This window comes from Oncorhynchus nerka, linkage group LG24 (genome assembly GCF_034236695.1).
Source record: "Oncorhynchus nerka isolate Pitt River linkage group LG24, Oner_Uvic_2.0, whole genome shotgun sequence".
Lineage (NCBI taxonomy): Eukaryota > Metazoa > Chordata > Actinopteri > Salmoniformes > Salmonidae > Oncorhynchus > Oncorhynchus nerka.
Genome location: NC_088419.1, coordinates 65,770,444 through 65,782,971, shown reverse-complemented (window position 1 = coordinate 65,782,971; position 12,528 = coordinate 65,770,444). Strand labels below are relative to the sequence as shown.

The 12,528-nt window shown below is 48.7% G+C and overlaps 1 protein-coding gene across 2 annotated transcripts in view; it reads left to right on the top strand.

The window, feature by feature from the left end:
* The first annotated feature begins 756 nt into the window (after window positions 1-756).
* Window positions 757-12,528, top strand: part of LOC115108440 (paired amphipathic helix protein Sin3b-like) — a 38,155-nt gene continuing 26,383 nt past the window's right edge. Inside the window, exons 1-18 of one of the 2 annotated variants that reach the window (XM_029632765.2) lie at window positions 757-1,232; window positions 2,300-2,406; window positions 2,978-3,131; window positions 3,386-3,724; window positions 3,909-4,061; window positions 4,181-4,303; window positions 4,392-4,481; window positions 4,598-4,716; window positions 4,897-5,110; window positions 5,395-5,511; window positions 5,650-5,888; window positions 6,002-6,185; window positions 6,274-7,009; window positions 7,148-7,317; window positions 7,497-7,670; window positions 7,933-8,025; window positions 8,338-8,432; window positions 8,783-8,981. In XM_029632765.2, the coding sequence (XP_029488625.1) occupies window positions 1,125-1,232; window positions 2,300-2,406; window positions 2,978-3,131; window positions 3,386-3,724; window positions 3,909-4,061; window positions 4,181-4,303; window positions 4,392-4,481; window positions 4,598-4,716; window positions 4,897-5,110; window positions 5,395-5,511; window positions 5,650-5,888; window positions 6,002-6,185; window positions 6,274-7,009; window positions 7,148-7,317; window positions 7,497-7,670; window positions 7,933-8,025; window positions 8,338-8,432; window positions 8,783-8,981 (3,414 nt within the window). In that variant the 5' untranslated portion in view covers window positions 757-1,124. Of the gene's footprint in view, window positions 1,233-2,299; window positions 2,407-2,977; window positions 3,132-3,385; window positions 3,746-3,908; window positions 4,062-4,180; window positions 4,304-4,391; window positions 4,482-4,597; window positions 4,717-4,896; window positions 5,111-5,394; window positions 5,512-5,649; window positions 5,889-6,001; window positions 6,186-6,273; window positions 7,010-7,147; window positions 7,318-7,496; window positions 7,671-7,932; window positions 8,026-8,337; window positions 8,433-8,782; window positions 8,982-12,528 lie in introns of both variants that reach the window. The other variant, XM_029632764.2, reaches the window with a different exon arrangement.

Sequence of the window (12,528 nt, the reverse complement as noted above, 5' to 3'; positions counted from 1 at the left end):
AACGATGATGCAGAACAATCCCGAGCCCCGACTCGAGTTATGCTGCGTTAATAAACAATTGGGAAGGTGGTATTTACCTCATTCAACTGGGAGAGAAAATATTTAAATTCTTTCATTATGTCAAGAAATTTGTTGTATATTCCAGGGTCATTCCCAAATCGTATTTTCACTTGGTCCAGGTATGATAGGGCATCTTCAACCTGAGGGAGAAGATCATGGTGAGGCACCAAATTAAAATTCATTAGAGCAAATGGTTTTTTTCTCTCCAGAACATGCAATAAATTAAGGGGCCCACTCCAGATTACCACCAGATCACCAACAAAGAACAGTGTGGTGTGTATTATGTTATAACTGTTATTACACGTTTACAAACACAGGGGCAAACCAGGCCACATGAACGACCCTTCCAACTGGAAATTAATTACTAGTCTATCATCGCTGAGCGCGGCTTCTCCCACATACTGACCTCTGAAATCACCCACTAAGGAAATTATCTCGATAACAGCATTTTTGGCAGTTAAATGTAACAAAACATAAAAATCTGAATTATTTACAAGCATGATTAGCTGTACCTTTCGTTTATGGTTGAAGTAGCTTGTTGGCCATTGGCCAATCTGCAGTTCTCAACGAGTTGAAGAACCGTGAATGCATCCAATTGGTAATAACCACCTTCCCACTTGTTATGAACGCTTCATTATGAAGCCGACTCCACCCCTTTCTCCATGCGTCTGCGCACTGATCAACTGTGCTTCCGGATGCCAAGATTGAGCAAGACTGACTGCACAGCTGCCGCCGAATTTAAAGAGACAGGCAATAGTTAATTTGAAATAACATAATCAGCAACCATTGTCTCAAAGCTTGTTTTAAAAGAGGCTTCACTCTGACATAGCGCACCAGTAGTAGTCACTCGTTGGACCAATAATGGCGTTCATTCAAAGTCAAATCGAGTAGTAGCTTATCATAGCTAAGTTACCTGGTTGGATTTTCCCTCTTGCTTGCTGGCTAACGTTAGCCAAATAAGCGTTGCTAGCTGGTTTCTCGACGAAGAGCAAGATTTGTCGGCTAGCCAACAACCATATACTGAAGCTTATAATCAAGTAGTAGTGGCTACTATCGCCGGGATAATGGCGAAAATTCAGGCACACAGCAACACGAAACAAATAAACCAAATTCAAGACAAGGCCTATGTTGTACAAAAACAAGTGCAACAACAGCACTTTCAGAAACTGAAGGTAAGAGACGGGAACACAAATGGAAAAGTCTTCCTCAGAACCATTTTGTGTTCGTCAGATATTGGCCATCTCTCGATGCTAACGAGTTAGCTTGCTAGCTAATCATAAGGGGTTCTGATTGGAATGTTACTAGCTAGATAACGCTAGTTGGCGTTTGTTGTCGCATGCATGCACAGTACTTTAGTGGAGGTTAGCAAACGCCAGCTAACTTGGGTTCTTCAATGGCGTTAAACACGATTTTAGTAATGAGTCACTGGGTCATCCAAATACAGCCTAGTAGGATGTAACGTAGGTTATCTAGCAAGTTGATTTGGCTGACCAGAAGCTACCTAGTTTCGATTGTCAGACAACTTCGGACATCCGAAGTTCCTTGTTCACCTTCTCTGCCCACACTACCAGGCAGAACAAAGTCAAACGTGCGTTGTCTAGAATGGGATGGTGTTTGTTGGCACAAAATGGGAGACTTGTCTTGTGGTTTGTAATCCGAGGTCGACAGCTAGCAAACATACTCGTCAGTTCACTCGCTTGGTTATGAACAGCATGGTATATTTAGAAAACCCTAACGTTTATTGTTTATTCAGGCGTATTCCTTGTTTTCCACCAAGCACACAGAACCATCGATTTTGTTAGCTAGCTAACCATACAGTTTACGTTTTCATAGTTGGCCAGATTTGAGCTACGTTAATGTATCAAAGACAAAGGTGTTTCGATGTCATGTATAGTAAGCCTATTTATTAAACTAGTCCGAGCAAGATTTTTTTATCTGCCTATTATTTGAAGTGCAACTGCAAATAATACTGGTAGATAGTTGGAAAGGTAGCTAGCTAAACGGGTTATGGTCAAGACATGCCATAAGTTATTCAGCTAGTGACTGCATTGAGGAGCAACATGATTGGTTTGCCCCTGTGTTTGTAAACGTGTAATAACAGTTATAACATAATACACACCACACTGTTCTTTGTTGGTGATCTGGTGGTAATCTTAATTTATTGCATGTTCTGGAGAGAAAAAAACTATTTGCTCTAATGAATTTTCATTTGGTGCCTCACCATGATCTTCTCCCTCAGGTTGAAGATGCCCTATCATACCTGGACCAAGTGAAAATACGATTTGGGAATGACCCTGGAATATACAACAAATTTCTTGACATAATGAAAGAATTTAAATCACAAAGGTATAGCATTTCCCTTTCCTATTTATTGATAAGTGATTAACTTTAATAGTATAAAAATCTATCTTAATTAAAGGCCCAATGCAGACATTTTATATTAATATCAAATAATTTCTGGCTAACAATTACATACCTTACTGTAATAGATTTCCATTCAAATGCACTAAAAGTATATTTTTGGGCAAACTTTTATCATGTAAAAGCTTTGTTAGGGCTGAGTGGGGAGGGGGAAACTGAAAACTAGCTATTATTGGCAGGGAGGTTTGGAACTCTCTTTTTGTTATTGATCTATTAATCGATTTACCCCATGGTGGTACCACCATGGAAAGACACCCGCTTATGGAAACCTGCTGATTAGAAGGTCCCTGTGTAGTTGCTGGGACCTTCAGATGTTATCACACTTTTACTGTGTTAGTTTCATCAGCTTTTGTACAATATGATATACAACACAGTAAAAACACAATTTTGACTGCACTGGGCCTTTAAATGTGATTAAAAGCAGATGTTCTTAATGCCATCTCATTTAAGGTCATGTCCTCTGTCCCTATAAAAGTATTTCTCTCCTCGTTCTTAGCATTGACACACCAGGTGTTATAAACCGTGTGTCTCAGCTCTTCCACGGACACCCAGACCTTGTCTTAGGATTCAATGCCTTCCTGCCCCCAGGCTATCGGATAGAGATTCCCAAGAATGGAGTGGTTTTCCTTCAGTCACCTTTCTCTGCCCAGGTGGGTCACTATAAATGTGTATTGATTGGGTTTCCAGACAATCGTAATACTGGCTGCCTCTGCTGTGTAACCAGTTGTGTAACCCAGTTTTATGAATCAATATCCACACTAAGTATATATAGTGAGCCTATATATATATATATATGTGGAGTTTTTCACCAGAGCAGACCATATGGTCACACACGAAGGTGCTCTTAAGATGCATGTTGTGAAGTTAATTTATGTTTAACATGAGTGCACCTTTTCTTTGGTAGGTCTCCCCAGGCCAGGGAAAGAGTATTGCAAGCCCTGCTGTGAGTGCCACTGGCTCATCTGTTGCTGAAGCTGGGTCTGCCCAAAGTGAAGCTGTGGCATCGCCTGAAAGCATCTCCTCGTCCTCTGGACCCCCAGAGCCCCCCAGTAGACTGTCCTTGCCACTCCCCAGCAGAGAGAGCCAGTCCCAGCCACAGTCCTCCTCGGTGTCCCCCCCTGCCTCGGAGCCCAGCCCAGTAGAATTTGACAGTGCTATCAGCTATGTCAACAAGATCAAAAACCGCTTCTTAGACCATCCAGAGATCTACAGATCCTTCCTTGAGATACTACACACTTACCAGGTACACTGTGTCATCAATATGGTAATTGATTTGTTTTTCTGTCAATTGAAAACAACACATTTGATTGATTAAAGTGAAGTTGTTTGCTAGCATCTAGGTCAAGGCAACTTTAAATTGTTGCAGATGAGTGTGTATCCTATCACAGTTACTCAGATGGAACAACGGTATGTTTTTGTGCTAACAGAAGGAGCAGCTTGAAGTCAAGGAGAGCCGGGGTCGTAGTAGTAGTGGGATGACGGAGGATGAAGTTTTCTCAAAAGTGGCCAGCCTCTTCAAAGGCCAAGAGGACTTACTGGCTGAGTTTGGACAGTTCTTACCAGATGCTAAGAGATCATTGGTTAGTATTTTCCCCCTCTTTCTGAGATTGTTACCTGTCCATGGTCATTATGTTTGATCAGTTGATTTTCAGTGCCATTTGTGTTGGTATATCGAACTATTAGTTCTGTGTTCTTTCAGTTCACTGGCAGCTCCCTGACAGGGAAAGACCAACTGAAGAGGGCAGAGGATGAGGATATGAGCAAACATAGCAAGAAGAGATCAAGGCCCATGCTGCTGCCGCACATGACGCCACTGCTCAAGGTTTGGACTTAATCACACATTCATATGCTTTAGCATTTTTCTAGAAGACCTTTATTGTATGTGATTGGTTATGGTTTGGTTATTTTAGAAAAAGATGAAGTTTTCGTGCTCCCAAGACCAGTCTTTTGCCTCAGTTGGGAAGCATGGAGTCTTGCGGGAGTTCACCTTTTTTGACAAGGTAATGCTCAAGACGACACAAGTGTCAGTGTTGGAATGATTCCATAATGTTTTGGCTCTGACAGACATCATGAAATCCTTGTTCACCAATGACGATAATGTTTTGATTTGTTGCAGGTTCGACGTTTCTTCAAGAGCCAGGAGGTGTATGAAAACTTCCTCCGCTGCATTGCTTTGTTTAACCAGGAAGTGGTTTCGGGAGCAGAGCTGCTGCAGCTTGTCACCCCCTTTTTGGGGTAAGTGGACTGTGGGAGCTTACATTGGACCATGGGAGCTTTCAAAAGGAACAGTCACTGATGTCTTCCGGAGTAAATAAATGCATACTGATATTTTTGTACTCTATGAAGGGCAGTATGTTTTGCCAAGTCTCCTCTTGAGCCATTCATTTATTTGTACATGTTCATTATTTCCTCCAGGAAGTTTCCAGAGTTATATACCCAGTTCAAGTCATTTCTGGGGGACAAGGAGCTCTCTCATTCAATGTCGGGCCTGTCAGACCGCTACATGGAAGGGGGTGGGGGCAGGGAGGTCGACTATGCATCTTGCAAGCGCCTGGGATCCAGCTACAGAGCACTACCCAAGACTTACCAGCAGCCCAAGTGCAGCGGCCGCACTGCCATCTGCAAAGAGGTCTGCATAAATTAAACAAGTTCTGTTTTTTAAGATTTGCCATTCCAGCACTGATTTCTAGTCCAAGTTCATAGCATTTTTTTGAGTCTGTTAGTGGAAGACAGAAAAAAGTTGTTTGAGGGCTAGATATCTGGTCTTGACAGTGATCAGAATTGAGCATGTGATTATTATTTTTCCCAGGCACTAATGGCTTCTGGTTGGCTTTAATGATAATATTCTTAATTGTGTGGTTATTGAAAGTGAAACCAAACGGGTGTTAAAGTCCTGATTTCCTGCATTTACAGGTGTTGAATGACACCTGGGTTTCCTTCCCCTCGTGGTCAGAGGACTCTACGTTTGCAAGCTCTAAGAAAACTCCATACGAGGAGCAGCTTCATCGCTGTGAGGATGAGAGGTTTGAAGTAAGCAAGATGAGATATCAGAACTACTATTACTTCAGCCACCAACTCCCTTATCTACCCAGGGCATCGTTCTGCAGAATCATTTAGATGAACATGTTCCAGAACGATTGCTAATGGTTATTTTCCTGTTTCCTCAAGTTGGATGTGGTCCTGGAGACAAACCTGGCCACCATCCGGGTCCTGGAGAGTGTTCAGAAGAAGCTGTCCCGTCTGTCGCCCGAGGACCAGGACCGCTTCCGCCTGGATGACTGTCTGGGTGGCACCTCTGAGGTCATCCAGCGCCGAGCCGTCTACCGTATCTATGGCGACAAGGCCCCTGAGATTATAGAGGGTCTGAAGAGGAGCCCTGCTACTGCTGTGCCTGTGGTGCTCAAGAGGTCAGGGTGCACACACAAACCACACACACATCCAGGGGTGTAACTAAAATACTTGGCGAATGTGAATCTAGCTGTGTGTTAATTCTTCCATGTCTTCTCTGCTGTGTCTGTAGATTGAAAGCAAAGGAGGAGGAGTGGAGAGAAGCCCAGCAGGGCTTCAACAAGATCTGGAGGGAGCAGTATGAGAAGGCCTACCTCAAGTCCCTGGACCACCAGGGGGTCAACTTCAAGCAAAATGACATGAAGGCCCTCCGATCCAAGAGCCTGCTCAATGAGATTGAAAGTGTTTATGATGAGGTGAGTACTCCGATGTCAATTGTCTACTTTCTTTATTGATAAACTGATACATCTCCTCTCTGTGTCTAACACGTCTGTACCCCTTCAGCGTCAGGAGCAGAGCACAGAAGAGGGGGGCGTGGGCCAGCAGGGGCGTGATGGGAGCAGTGCGGCAGTGGTCAGCGAGCCACACATGGTGTTCACCTATGAGGACAAGCAGATCCTGGAGGACGCCGCCTCTCTCATCATCTACCACGTCAAACGCCAGCCCACCATCCACAAGGATGACAAGGACCATATCAAGCGCATCATCCAGCACTTTGTCCCTGACCTATTCTTCTCCCGCCGCGGCGAGCTCAGTGAGACTGAGGAGTGGACGGACGAGGAGGCCGAGGTGGAGGAGGGAGGAGACCGGGGAGGTGGTGGTAGCAGCAGCATAACAGGAGCAGTAGCAGCACCAGTTGGCCAGCCGCAGCAACAACAGCAACTGAACGGGGAGTCGAGGCGGCGGCGCTGCACCTCTCCTCAGACAGCGGAGCTGGGTGGAGCCTCCTCTCACAGCCTGGCCCCAGAAGGAGGGGAGAAGGTGGACCTGAGAGACCCTGAGGCAGAGCACCAGAAGGAGCTGGACGGAGTCTACAACCTGTTCTTCGTCAACAACAACTGGTATTTCTTCCTGCGGCTGCACCAGACCCTGTGCCAGCGGCTGCTGAGGGTGTACCGGCAGGCAGAACGGCAGCTGCTGGAGCACCGGGCCGAGCAGAATCGTGAGAGGCTGCTGATGGCAGAGGGTCGCAGGGATAAGGCCAGTGACCTGGCCATGGAGCTCCGCCTCAAACAGCCAAGTGAGAGAACTTCTCTGTTTTTGTCTTTTAATATTTTGTATTCCACATTGGTGAGTGTGTACCTCTGTATGGGAGAGGGAACATTGGGCTAAAGTTAGCCCTGTTTTTTAATGTTTTTTTGTTGTACTCGATCCACAGGTGAGGTGGAACTGGAGGAGTACTACCCAGCGTTTTTGGACATGGTGCGCAGTCTTCTGGATGGGAACCTGGAGTCTACGCAGTATGAGGACACACTGCGGGAAATGTTCACCATCCACGCCTACATCGGCTTCACCATCGACAAGCTCATCCAGAATACCATTAGACAGGTCAGGGTTGTCTCTTAAGCTGCCCGGTTGCATTCTACAGAACCAGATCCATATCCGTTCACTACATATTCATGCTTTACCTCAATAACATTGTGATCCTGAAGTGTTTGACTGTTCTCTGAATGCCTGTAGGTTCTCCTTCCTCCGGGCTGACATATAATTTCTCTGTCTCTGTGCAGCTGCAGCACCTGGTGAGTGACGAGGTGTGCCTGCAGGTGGCTGAGCTGTACCTGGCTGAGAGGAAGAGGGGTGCAGCGGGGGGGAACCTGTCGTCCCAGTGTGTGAGAGCAGCCTGGGAGACCAGCTACCAGTGGAAGTCTGAGAGGGTCATGGCTGAGGAGAACTGCTTCAAGGTAATGGCCTGCACTGGGGAGACAGACGCCGAAACTTTTAGTCTTGAATATTTGATATGATTTTCTATTTGATTCTGTGCTTGAGCATGGGGAGACTTTGAGGGTGTATCTTTTTATTTGGTTGAGAGGGAATAGTTTCCTCCTAGTGTTAGTGTAGGGCTTTAGCTGCTGCTTTTTTGGAACAGAGATTTTGTACATTCTGAAACCGTCATAGGTGTTAATCGTTGATGTTAGCTTGCTGTGGTGTGATTTGCCTTTGTAGGTGTTGTTCATTCAGAACAAAGGCCAGGTCACCTTGACCATTGAGCTGCTGGACACAGAGGAGGCCCAGGCCGATGATCCCCTGGATGTGCAGGTAAAGAATCCTATGGACAGTCGCACCCATAGAATGTCACAGGATTCCCTTTGGACATCAACAGACTGACCTTGTAAGGCAACTTGCTGCTTCAGATTTTGATGGGCAGCTTGCATTTATACAACACAGGTTGAGGTTATTAAATTGTAAACATTATTAGTTCTCCCACCTACTTTCAAAAGTCAATACAAGGTAAAATGATCATTAAACCTCTGAGTTTATAGCCTTTTTGCTATTTAATCTCAGTTTTAGTGTTTTTGCAATGTCCTGGCTTTTTTCCATATTGATGACATTTTCTCTTTCCCTGTCCAGTGCCTGTCCAGCTATATGGAACAGTTTGTAGGGACAGAGTCAACGCTTTGCTCGCAGACTGAAGGCTACTTTTTCAAACCTGTATTTTTGCCCAGGTAACAGATTCATGCTATTACCGTTAGTTGTGATGTCCATATATTGGCCATCGTATGAAGCCACATTATTTCCCTAGATGTTACATGGCAATCCTCTATTGTGTTTTCACATTTTGTCATTTCACTGTCTTCACTAATGACTGCGCAAAAGTATTTGAGTGCAGATGGTTTTTGCCCGCCAGAACAGCAATGCACAAAATGAGTCCTAGTATCACAGGCCCTGATTTGAATCTGAATGTGGCTTTCCCTGTGGTCCTCTGTCTGATCCTGAGGCACAGTATTTTCCTTCTGATAAACTCTTGACTGTCCCCCGCTTCCCTGTGCTACCGTGTGTGGGTCTCTGTGTGTAGGAACCTCAGGCACTTCAGACGCTGGCAGGTGCGCCAGGTGGAGGCCATGCGCTGCAGACGGGAGTGGCACAGGCAGCTGGGTGTGGAGAGTGCTGGCAGTCTGGACTGCCGCTTTAAACTCAACACCCACAAGATGGTGTTCGTCATGAACTCTGAGGACTACATGTACCGCCGGGGAGCGCTGGTCAAAGCCAGGAAGGTAGCTATTAGTATTTATGTCTTACTCCGTATGTGTTTTGAGGTGAAGAACAGCTAAGGCAGGAATATCTTGTCTCTTTATTGATTTATAGCTTTAGATGGCAGACATAAATTCTGGTTCCAAGTTCATTTAATGTGTCTTGTTTTGGCATCAGCTGGACCTTATCATCCAGACTGCTTCCACAGTGGTGCATGAAGCCCTGTCTGTAGGCTTCACTAACTCTTCCCGTCCCTCTCCCTCAGGCCCAGCACTGTCTGTAGGCTTCACTAACTCTTCCCGTCCCTCTCTCTCAGGTCCAGCACTGTCTGTAGGCTTCACTAACTCTTCCCGTCCCTCTCCCTCATCCCAGCACTGTCTGTAGGCTTCACTAACTCTTCCCATCCCTCTCCCTCAGGCCCAGCACTGTCTGTAGGCTTCACTAACTCTTCCCGTCCCTCTCCCTCAGGCCCAGCACTGTCTGTAGGCTTCACTAACTCTTCCCGTCCCTCTCCCTCAGTCCCAGCACTGTCTGTAGGCTTCACTAACTCTTCCCGTCCCTCTCCCTCAGGCCCAGCACACTCTTCCCGTCCCTCTCCCTCAGTCCCAGCACTGTCTGTAGGTCTAACTCTTCCCGTCTCTCTCCCTCAGTCCCAGCACTGTCTGTAGGCTTCACTAACTCTTCCCGTCTCTCTCCCTCAGTCCCAGCACTGTCTGTAGGCTTCACTAACTCTTCCCGTCTCCTCTCCCTCAGGCCCAGCACTGTCTGTAGGCTTCACTAACTCTTCCCGTCTCTCTCCCTCAGTCCCAGCACTGTCTGTAGGTCTAACTCTTCCCGTCTCTCTCCCTCAGGCCCAGCACTGTCTGTAGGCTTCACTAACTCTTCCCGTCCCTCTCCCTCAGGCCCAGCACTGTCTGTAGGCTTCACTAACTCTTCCCGTCCCTCTCCCTCAGGCCCAGCACTGTCTGTAGGTCTAACTCTTCCCGTCCCTCTCCCTCAGGCCCAGCACTGTCTGTAGGCTTCACTAACTCTTCCCGTCCCTCTCCCTCAGGCCCAGCACTGTCTGTAGGTCTAACTCTTCCCGTCCCTCTCCCTCAGTCCCAGCACTGTCTGTAGGCTTCACTAACTCTTCCCGTCCCTCTCCCTCAGGCCCAGCACTGTCTGTAGGCTGCACTAACTCTTCCCATCCCTCTCCCTCAGGCCCATCACTGTCTGTAGGCTTCACTAACTCTTCCCCGTCCCTCTCCCTCAGGCCCAGCACTGTCTGTAGGTCTAACTCTTCCCGTCCCTGTCCCTCAGGCCCAGCACTGTCTGTCTGTAGGTCTAACTCTTCCCGTCCCTCTCCCTCAGGCCCAGCACTGTCTGTCTGTAGGTCTAACTCTTCCCGTCCCTCTCCCTCAGGCCCAGCACTGTCTGTAGGCTTCACTAACTCTTCCCGTCTCTCTCCCTCAGGCCCAGCACTGTCTGTAGGCTTCACTAACTCTTCCTGTCCCTCGGTCCCAGCACTGTCTGTAGGCTTCACTAACTCTTCCCGTCCCTCTCCCTCAGGCCCAGCACTGTCTGTAGGCTTCACTAACTCTTCCCGTCCCTCTCCCTCAGGCCCAGCACTGTCTGTAGGCTTCACTAACTCTTCCCGTCCCTCTCCCTCAGGCCCAGCACTGTCTGTAGGCTTCACTAACTCTTCCCGTCCCTCTCCCTCAGGCCCAGCACTGTCTGTAGGCTTCACTAACTCTTCCCGTCCCTCCCTCAGTCCCAGCACTGTCTGTAGGTCTAACTCTTCCCGTCTCTCTCCCCCAGGCCCAGCACTGTCTGTAGGCTTCACTAACTCTTCCCGTCTCTCTCCCCCAGGCCCAGCACTGTCTGTAGGCTTCACTAACTCTTCCGTCTCTCTCCTCAGGCCCAGCACTGTCTGTAGGCTTCACTAACTCTTCCCGTCTCTCTCCCTCAGGCCCAGCACTGTCTGTAGGCTTCACTAACTCTTCCCGTCCCTCTCCCTCAGGCCCAGCACACTCTTCCCGTCCCTCTCCCTCAGTCCCAGCACTGTCTGTAGGTCTAACTCTTCCCGTCTCTCTCCCTCAGTCCCAGCACTGTCTGTAGGCTTCACTAACTCTTCCCGTCCCTCTCCCTCAGGCCCAGCACTGTCTGTAGGCTGCACTAACTCTTCCCATCCCTCTCCCTCAGGCCCAGCACTGTCTGTAGGCTTCACTAACTCTTCCCGTCCCTCTCCCTCAGGCCCAGCACTGTCTGTAGGTCTAACTCTTCCCGTCCCTGTCCCTCAGGCCCAGCACTGTCTGTCTGTAGGTCTAACTCTTCCCGTCCCTCTCCCTCAGGCCCAGCACTGTCTGTCTGTAGGTCTAACTCTTCCCGTCCCTCTCCCTCAGGCCCAGCACTGTCTGTAGGCTTCACTAACTCTTCCCGTCTCTCTCCCTCAGGCCCAGCACTGTCTGTAGGCTTCACTAACTCTTCCCGTCCCTCTCCCTCAGGCCCAGCACTGTCTGTAGGCTTCACTAACTCTTCCCGTCCCTCTCCCTCAGGCCCAGCACTGTCTGTAGGCTTCACTAACTCTTCCCGTCCCTCTCCCTCAGGCCCAGCACTGTCTGTAGGCTTCACTAACTCTTCCCGTCCCTCTCCCTCAGGCCCAGCACTGTCTGTAGGCTTCACTAACTCTTCCCGTCCCTCTCCCTCAGGCCCAGCACTGTCTGTAGGCTTCACTAAATCTTCCCGTCCCTCTCCCTCAGGCCCAGCACTGTCTGTAGGCTGGTCTAACTCTTCCCGTCTCTCTCCCTCAGGCCCAGCACTGTCTGTAGGCTGGTCTAACTCTTCCCGTCTCTCTCCCCTCAGGCCCAGCACTGTCTGTAGGCTTCACTAACTCTTCCCGTCCCTCTCCCTCAGGCCCAGCACTGTCTGTAGGTCTAACTCTTCCCGTCCTTCTCCCTCAGGCCCAGCACTGTCTGTAGGCTGGTCTAACTCTTCCCGTCCCTCTCCCTCAGTCCCAGCACTGTCTGTAGGCTTCACTAACTCTTCCTGTCCCTCTCCCTCAGTCCCAGCACTGTCTGTAGGCTTCACTAACTCTTCCCGTCCCTCCCTCAGTCCCAGCACTGTCTGTAGGTCTAACTCTTCCCGTCCTCTCCCCAGGCCCAGCACTGTCTGTAGGCTTCACTAACTCTTCCTGTCCCTCTCCCTCAGTCCCAGCACTGTCTGTAGGCTTCACTAACTCTTCCCGTCCCTCCCTCAGTCCCAGCACTGTCTGTAGGTCTAACTCTTCCCGTCTCTCTCCCCCAGGCCCAGCACTGTCTGTAGGCTTCACTAACTCTTCCCGTCTCTCTCCCCCAGGCCCAGCACTGTCTGTAGGCTTCACTAACTCTTCCCGTCTCTCTCCCTCAGGCCCAGCACTGTCTGTAGGCTTCACTAACTCTTCCCGTCCCTCTCCCTCAGGCCCAGCACACTCTTCCCGTCCCTCTCCCTCAGTCCCAGCACTGTCTGTAGGTCTAACTCTTCCCGTCTCTCTCCCTCAGTCCCAGCACTGTCTGTAGGCTTCACTAACTCTTCCCGTCTCTCTCCCTCAGGCCC